The sequence below is a fragment of the Siniperca chuatsi genome, linkage group LG4 (assembly GCF_020085105.1).
Source record: "Siniperca chuatsi isolate FFG_IHB_CAS linkage group LG4, ASM2008510v1, whole genome shotgun sequence".
Lineage (NCBI taxonomy): Eukaryota > Metazoa > Chordata > Actinopteri > Centrarchiformes > Sinipercidae > Siniperca > Siniperca chuatsi.
In genome coordinates, this window is record NC_058045.1 from 21912512 (window position 1) to 21922006 (window position 9495).

Below are 9495 nucleotides of genomic sequence, written 5' to 3' on the forward strand. Positions count from 1 at the left end.
TGAAAACAGTGTCCAGATGACTACGACTGAAACCTTTTCTACGATAGAACACTCCTGGACGAATGAGGGACTACACCGTCTCCACAATGTTTTTAACCCTGCTGTTCATGACTCGGGGCCCTGATGGTTTTCACTTCATTTAATAATCAGGGACAAAAAAACAGTTGTGATTTGGACCAGAAGAAGGGAACGAAGACAGAAGGAAACATCTTAAATTTGGCCATTCAGTCAAGTAAGAAATACAAGAAATGAAATGGTACATAAAAGAGGTACAGAAACAAAAAGCATTCCTTTGTGAATAGTGACGCAGTCATCCTGGCAGACACAACTATCATTTAAATAGAACTGATTTGCATATACAGGACACTGTTATAATACTTAGCGGCTGCTTTCATTTTGGCAGTTACCTTTTATATTTTCTTTTCATCAGATCCCATTCTTTACATTTAACCTGGGCGGCTGCTCCTCTCACATCCAGGAAATGTCACGTTATCTCACAATATGAGATGTGTCACTTTCAGTTGACTCAAAGGTTTTTAATTAAGTCCAGTAATTACAGGGGTATATTTCTTGCGGACTACCACAGTGGCGACTCCCTTCACATCCTTCAGTCTGTCAGAGTCGAAGTCCACCAGGAGCTTCCTCACCCCGGCCCGCACGGGTGAGAAGGAAAGCTTGACAGACACCTTCTGGCCTGGAACTATGTAACCACTGAAAACGAAAAGAGAAAAGAGAGAGAGAGATGAATGCTTGACCTTTATTTTATTTTGTTTTTGAGGTCCTGTCATGAAATGAAAGTATTGAAATTTTGATCTGTTGTCACGTTACATGAAAAATGCTTATGAATGAATGAATGGCCAATAGTTTATTAATAGTTTATTTCACTCTGGACCAAGGTGTTAGACAACAAGACCGACTAATCGAACACTGCTAGTTTTTGGAGACCAGGCTGTCAGCTAGTGTCAGTCTAGACCTCATTTTTAAATTCATGTTGGGTGTTTGGATATTGAGACAGTATACAGTATGTGATATATGCAGTGATGTAAGGAGTTTGTATATTGCCTGTCAATTCTCTGCACATGCCTCGTAGTGAAGGTAGCTGATGCAGTACTTACTTAACATGGAGCTCAGTGGCAGACAGTAGGCCGGCGCCCTCCACAGTGAAAACACCACCCTTCAGAGGAACTGGTAGAGGATTGGTGAAGGAGATGTAGGCTGTCACATGTTCCCGTACAACAGCCTTCCCAGGCACCTGGAGAAAGAGGAGACAGCTCTGTGTTTCATGGGAGTATATAAGGGTACAACTCACAGTGTAGGACATCACACTTTCCAATCTCAAAATGCAAAACATCAAAAGGCTTCGCAGAAAAATTTCAGGTACTACGGAGCCACAGCAACTGAACTCAGGCACTAAATCAGGAACTAAATGTCCCTTTTGGGTTTCCATCGCATCTAAAGAACCGTATAGATAAGGTAAATTAGTCCAAAACACAGATTAAAAAAGGATATTGTTGTTTGATACACAAATTTCACGTTTAAGGAAACAACAACACGAGTTATTGTGAAATCTGAAAATTCTACCCCCAGAGCAGGGAGGAACTGTGGCAGAGGAACAAAATTTAGACCCTGGTTCCTTCTTTCCTCAGCCCAAAAAAGATCAAAGATGTCCAACCATAGAAATACTTTCATAGTCCAACTACGACCTTTGTGTGTACCCACCTCTACGAGAAGTTCAGGCATGGTCAGTGGGATGTTGGCCACGCTCATGATGGGTTCGTTCTCCCCCGGAGCCTCTAAGAACGCTTTCACCCTGATCAGATTATGCTCAGAGACACACCTGACATAGTCGTCATAGTGCAGACGCAGCACTTCCTTGTGGGCTGAATACACACATACACACACACACACGCACACACAAACACAGTATTAAACAGGAAAATGGTACATCATGCTGCTGCAAAATAGTAAGAAGAGGGAAAAGTGTGCAGGTAAGACACAGCAGCACTGTTGTTTTACAGTACGTCTGCACCAGAGGCCTTTGTGGGTTTATCTGAGCTACTAACCTTTGTGAGCTGGAACAGTCACGCTGATTGTTTGTCTGTGGCACTCCCCCCGATGGAGAGAATTGTAAGTTACAGCCATGGCCAGCATGGTCAGCTGAGCATGAGCGTCTCTGCCTCCTTCATTCTTCACCTGCGGACAGAATGGAGTCATCATCACTCGGACCTTGATTCACTGAATTTACAGAAACCAAGCAAAATACAAAAAGAAAACACAATCTACACCCACACAACAGATTCACTGTGTGTGAATTAATGGACTCATTTTATCATTTCATCCATCATTCAGCTACAGCCTGAGCACTCCATACCTCAACAATCACATCAAAGTTTGTCCCAAATACAGGCTTAGCATGCTTGATTGACAGCTGCAGTTCTCCTGGTTCTGCGCTCTTATTGGTCGGCTCGGTGACCCGGCGTCCCGCCTTCTCGTACACCTCTCTCTCCTTGTTGGAGCCTGTTGAAAAGACGTTGGTCCATGACAACGAATGTGACTGCTGTAAATTTCTGCAATCACTGACCCTGTTCTACCTACTCCTCTGTGTACGACTTTTCAGCTAACCTTCAGGATATTTGTAGTGTAGAGTGACATCTTCTCTGTGGTCGCCATAAACACTTTTGGTGCTGATGTTCCTCCCCACACTCTGCTGGTCCACTTTGATCTGTAACAAATATGACGTTCATCATCATCATTAAATCTTTTTAATTCTTAAAGATGGCTCTTTTTAACTTGAGAAAATATGAATCTCAACTATAAATCTTATTTTAAACCAAATGATTTATCTCTGCCTAAGTCCTGATTTTGAAGAACAAAACAAAAGTCAGTCACCTTCTGCCGTTGGCCATCTCGTTGGACGATCCAGTAGATGATGTCAGCATTCACCTCAGCGAATACAAACGGAGCGTCGTACTTTGCTCCCAGATTTCCCTCCTTGATGGCCGTCACTGGACACGGACCACAGCAAAACTCACCTGAAGAGCAAAATTTCATTCTGCCATGGATTTCTTTTAAGCATTAAAATCTGCACCATTAGATAGTTGGCGCATTGACAGGAAACAAGCCTCTGATTTTTAACGATGGTAATTCAGTTTGATTATCAGGTCAATAGGACACACCAATCAGATTTTAATCCAAAATGTCACAATTATATGATACCAAAGAAAGCCAGCAGTGACAGTCCTGAGAACGGTTTATAGAGATGAAAGACAACAATCAACAGGTGGTATGAACATTTTTACAGTTTTCAAGGTAGATAGGGTGAGAAATGTCTCTTAAAACATGGACAGACCGATAAGGTGAAGAGAGAGAGGTGAATAAAAGAGATTAGGTTACAAATGAGGAATGTACCATCACTCAGTTCTTGAGGGGTGGGGTCCAAAACCTGCCAGCCATCATTTCCTTTGGGGAGATCATCTCTCCTCATCCAGGACTCGACCCAGCAGTGGAAGTTCCTGAAATCATGAGGAGAGGAGATGAGAAAAAAGGCATCACATTACAATAGATAATGTAATGTCTTCTACTAAATTGCGCACGCGCGTGTGTGTGTGTGTGTGTGTGTTCCTACCAGCTACTGTCGTTTTTGTCTCTTCTGTCAAAGCTCTCCAGTCTTTCATTCAGCAGGAAGTCTATAGAGAGGTTTCCATCGACATCATGGGCTGAAGCGTAGTTGGTGATGAGGCGTGTTGGGATTCCCAGACAGCGCAGCACTGTGAAGATGACACACATCAGACTGGGACAATTCATTCCTTTGTTCCTACCTACCTAGAGTATTGGACACACACGTTATGCTAAGCTAAGTTAGCCGGCTGCAGGCTGCAGCTGCATATTTACCGTACAGATATGAGAGTGGTATCAGTCATCTTATCTAACTCTCGGAAAGAAATCAAATAAGCGTATTTCCCAAAAGAATTCCTTTAAAAACATGCCTTATACAGTGAGTAGCAATTACTCCTGAAAACACGTGTTTTTCCTTATCTCCTTGAATCATGCAACAGTGAAATCTGCGTGATCGCCTCACCTGTGCAGGCAACGGCAGCAAACACCCAGCACTGGCCATATTTGACCGCCTTTACCCCGGCCTTGCTCCACTGTTGGAGGATCGGCACGCTGCCGGTCCATCGATACGGTGCGACTCCGCCAGAGTACGGCTCGTTCCAGCGACCGGTCAGCACACCCCTGTCACCGTTAGAGTTCACCTGGACAGGTGGAGACAACATGTCGAGGAGACATCTTTAAAGCTGTGAGTCACTGCATGACAATATGTGTATAGGACCGTATGTAGGTATCATTTGTCAATCAAACAGTTTCTATTGATGAAGATTCAGTAGCTATTTTGAGAGTGTTTCCTGGGAAGGAGCTACAAGACTCCAGGTGTTTACAACATTGAATGTCAAGCTTTCATGAACTGCATATTGGTTGGATCATTGGTTGGAAGTATCATATGTGTTACAATGCAAATGTTTATTTCTTGTACTGTTGTTAAACTGTCAGTATTGTTTCAGCAGCGAGTAGAAGAGATCGTCACCATCGCAGTGATCATCCTGCTGACATAGACGGGTCGGACCTGTGCTCAATGTCCATCTCTGAGTTTTTCAGGGCATCCTTGGAGTTGTCCAGGACTTCAAAACAGATGTCCATCACGTAGTCCTCAAACTGAGAGAGAGAGAGTAAAACGTGAGAGGAACAAAGAAAAGAAAAGCTTGGTTGTTGACAAGGAGAGGCTTCTCAACTTTTTTAAAACAGATTTCAAATCACATTTGTTTTCCATTGGTCGGTCTGTGTGTATGTGTGTGTCTGTTACACCACCTTCTGACTGTCTGTCTGCCATCTATCTGTTTGCCTGCCTGTTTGTCTTCTTCTCTGCTCTCTGAGCTGTGAAGGGACAAGCCCTTGTTTGTGTGGTTTGGTTACATTTTGACACCTCCCGTCCAGAAGTTTCCTCCGTCCAACAAACAGATTTCCTGATCCCCTGAGTCTCTGCTGTCACACTGCTGTGACAATTCACACAGGCCACCTACTGGCCTGACAGACAGACATACTCATCCCATTCACACAATGTGTATGTGAGAGTGTGTGTTACCTGTCCGTAATTCCAGGGAATGCTTTTGATGTGGTCCCAGGTACCCATGTAAATCTCTCTATCTTCATTCATTACATACTCCTGGAGCAGACTCTCATCAGGAGGTACACCACATCATCTGGTACACACACACACACACACACACACACACACACACACACACACACAGAAGACCATGAGTTTACTTCTGTCCTTGTGCCAATGGAATAACAAACATTAACATTCAATACAGATCAAACAGACAGATGCAGATGCTCCATATTAGAAACTCTATGTCACTCAAGCTGAGACACACAGGAAACAGATGCTCAGTCAGGTTGATATGTGGTGACGGGAACCTGTCGTATGGTTTATATATTTGTGATGGGTGCACCAATCAGGTGAGGGGATGAAGGTAGAAACCCCTGCTGAGTCATAGAGATAACACATCCAGTTTGTTTTGTTTTTTGTTTCTGCTGAGTGGCCGAATCAAGTCACATGTTTGATTCTGACACTGAGTACAAACTCAAGATGTCAGGAGCTGCATGATAAAGTTTAGAAGCTGCAGTATGTGAATGCACTTAGTTTGACCTCTTGGAGAAAAAGCAGAGAGTGTATGCACTTGGCTTTATGTTTTACCTTTGCACCACGGGTTAAAGAGCAGGTGGAACTTAATTTCATCAGTACTCTCTACAATGTGTCCGTGTGGTGACATCATCAACACAGCCAGACAGTACTGGCCAATGATGGCGTCTGCTGGACTGTGCAGAGTCAGCAGCATTTCATCCTGCGCTGCTTGTTGGCTAAACCACCACTTGTCTCCGTCCCCGCGCTCCTTCTGAACCTTGATCACCACCTCGTCTCTCTTACCTGAAGAAACATAAAAAAGTTCATTTAATTTATAAAGTTGTACCATTAATTGATCTTCTTGCTGTTTGTCTGGGATGGTATCACAAAATCAACAGTGCAAGAAGAGCATGTATTTTCTTTCCCTCAGGAACCTCCAGTGAATCTCCAGGCTCTGAGCATGCTCGGAGAATCAAAATATTGTTAAAATTAGCACGATGTCATAGAATGAAATTAGTGCTCTGTGTAAGAAAAGTGAGGCAAATGCATTTTGCCACTTTAAATTAAAGGGAGGATTCGTGACAAGACAACAGTTTTACCAGCTAGTTTACAGAGGACACTGTGGTTTGGGTTAAGGACTGCTCTATCCTTCTCCAGCTCTTCACAAACCTTTTTTCCCCTAATTGAGGTTTAACATGTACACTTTAATCCTAAATGTGTTCACTATTCTTTTCATGGGACTGAGAATATCTAGCTACACCCTGGTGGGCCATCTTGTGAAAGCTGTTTATTATTAAAGGAGGCTGGCGATATTACATTTTTCTCAATAAATCCCAAATGATCCTACCAGCAAGTAACAAGTAACTAACAAGCCTGTGTATCCAAAGCCTGATATAGCTTACTCCTCTGTGCCATGGAGCTTCATTGGTGTCCAAAACACTATTAAAAACAATCAGTGAGCCACACTGTTGCACTGGGTGACATGTTCCTTCATTATAATGAACACAGCCAATGAAGTGATATTTCCTCGGTTTGTACTAGTTTGAACCTGTGTAATCATGTGTAACCATCTAAAAGACTATTATGCAGATGAGAAAGCAGAGGCTACATATTTGCAGTGTAGAGGTGTTGGTTATAGCTTGATGTGTGAAACGTGTTTGTTCAGCAGGAATTGAGTGTTGTGAATCAATATAAGCTAACTTGCTATCCTAACTCTCAGCCAACCTTCTTGCCTAGCCTTGTCACCTCACACTGCACATATGTGCTAGTAGCCTCATTGTTATGCTGTAGCTATGAACTGGTTGTAAATCTTGTAAAAGTTACTAGTTATTTAAAGTTAGTAGAGAATATGGTGCCTATTTGGAAGATAATAGTACAATCCAGTCCACAGGACACAGGACAGGCTAAAGTCCTTATGTCTTAAAATTCATACTGATTAAAGTATTGAGAATGACTTCCGGATGGGAGCCAAAACGTCTTGATTCTGAAAACAGTGTACAGATGACTACGACTGGAACCTTTTCTACGACTGATTAAAGTATTGTTTGTATTTCTTCTTGCTTTTTCAAAATGTGGGTACAGAGACAAAATAGAGCAGTGTATAATGTTTCACCGTGCCTTTGTAAACAGTGAATAGTTTTGGATTAGCAAAGCAAAGTTGCATCAGAACACTATCAGGCTAAATCCCAAAAAACTAAACTCACCAAGGTGCAGGACCAGTTCCAGGTGGTGTTTGGGGGGCAGAGAGTCAGAGCACTGCAAAGTTATGGAGAAGGGCTGACCCCGCGGACAATCAGGCGCTCCCGATCAATCTCCCTGGTGCGGTGAGCCAAGTTGTTTTCGTGACTTCTCAGATGCACATCAATAATCAAACCTGGCAGGACCAACAAAGTTCAACAACCAGTATGCAAAAACTCTGTCTGTGGTTGGCTGTCTTGTTGCTAAACAAAATATTAACAGTGATGGAAGAGTTTCCCCAAAGTTCACTGATGGAATGTAACTAAGTACATTTACTCAAGTACTGTATTTAAGTACAAGTTTGAGGTACTTGTACTTTACTTGAGTATTTCCATTTTATGCAGCTTTATCTATTTATACATCTCAGAGGCAAATGTTATACTTTTAACTCCACTACATTTGTCTGACAGCCTTAGTTAAGTTGTGACCTTTCTCAGAGTTGCATTGTGTTCACAAGTCACAAGCTGAACTTGATGATCAAGTTGTCGTCTTCAATAAACGTGCTCTCTTTAAAGGAACAGTTCAGCATTTTGGGGAATACACTTATTTGCTTTCAAAAAAGATCAAAACAACTCAGTATACAGTAAACATGAAGCTACAGCCAGTAGACAGCTTAGTTTAGCATGAAGACTGGAAAGGGGAGGAATCAGCTACCCTGACTGTACAAAGGTAACAAAATCAACCTGCCAACACCTCTAAGGCTCACTAATTAACACCTTATATCTTATTTTTTAATCCATACAAAAACCTAAGTGTCAAAATGACAATTTGGGGTTTATGCAACTGTTTTTGGCCGGACACAGTGACTTCCTGGAGTCTTGTCATCACCATGAGGCTGCCAGGCAACTAGAAGAGCCCCCACCAAGACATGTCCTGTTAATTAGTGAGCTTTAGAGGTACTGATAGGCAGATTTGATTACCTTTGGACAGAGCCAAGGTAGTAGTTTCCCCCATTTCCTGTCTTTATGCTAAGCTAAGCTAAACATGTCCTCGCTGTGACTTCATATTTTCTGTTCAGACGTGAGAGATCTAACTCCCTGCAAGAAAGTGAATAAGTATATTTCCCGAAATGTCGAACTTTTCCTGTAAATTGCATTTAATAAATGCTAAATTTGTGAAGCTAAATGTGTTTGAACCATAAATGTAGCTCACTAAATGTACCGTTGCATAACTGTGGTTTTTCCCGGCTGCCAAAGAAATTATTTAAATTCTGGTTTTGAAAACACAGCCTCGGTTGGCCAGCCTGATCCCTGTCCTAGCTAGGCTTGTATTTGTTGCAGAAATTAGGATGGGTCATATCACACCCATGTGTCGAGTCATAAATCAGCACATTTTTCACACACATCATAATCTCCCATAAAGTTTGTAAGATGGACTGCAGAGAAAGAGGGAGCATGAGATGTAGACAAGAAGCATTAACAATAATAGATAGATAGATAGATAGATAGATAGATAGATAGATAGATAGATAGATAGATAGATAGATAGATAGATAGATAGATAGATAGATAGATAGATAGATAGATAGATAGATAGATAGATAGATAGATAGAATCACTAACCCTTGTGGTTGGCCATCGCAGATCTTCTTCCTATTAAAGTCGTATAAAATGTTGCTCCGAGTGTCCTTAAGTGTCTTTACACTCTTCTTTTCATGCTTGGTGTCCATCATAGTCCTGTATTTATACAGCACAAGACTGCCCCCTCACACCCCATTACCTCCCTCGGTGATCTCTGACATCACTTACCAAAAACCGACACACACATACATACACCCACTCTGTGTGTGTTTGCAGTGTGTGAGTGATAGTCCAAAGTGAGCTTCTCATCCCCTTTGAAGTCTTTGTTGCTGTATACGTTGATGTGTATGTGTATGTGTGTTAGGGAGTGAGCATGTCAAGGGCTGTGACACTGAGTGCAGCCACTGGAGGAGTAAAATCCAGTCACTTCTTCACTTATCAAGGTTCAAGTTTGTTGTCACTTAAAAAGTACCATGTACATCCAGATGCAATGAAATGCATGTGCCCTGGCTCTCTCAGCACTTAAAACCATATATAATTAATAAATACCAG

The 9495-nt window shown here is 42.1% G+C and overlaps 1 protein-coding gene across 1 annotated transcript; it reads right to left on the reverse strand.

The window, feature by feature from the left end:
• Window positions 1-124: 124 nt before the first annotated feature.
• Window positions 125-9016, reverse strand: tgm2l (transglutaminase 2, like). The gene is given in 18 exon segments (XM_044192024.1): window positions 125-711; window positions 1116-1252; window positions 1720-1880; window positions 2064-2193; window positions 2372-2517; window positions 2623-2722; window positions 2890-3032; window positions 3409-3512; window positions 3626-3767; window positions 4079-4256; window positions 4586-4614; window positions 4617-4713; window positions 5141-5244; window positions 5247-5258; window positions 5759-5989; window positions 7390-7473; window positions 7476-7559; window positions 8986-9016. Coding segments are annotated over 18 exon segments (2073 nt in total). The 5' UTR covers window positions 9002-9016; the 3' UTR covers window positions 125-536.
• Between the last annotated feature and the right edge of the window lie 479 nt (window positions 9017-9495).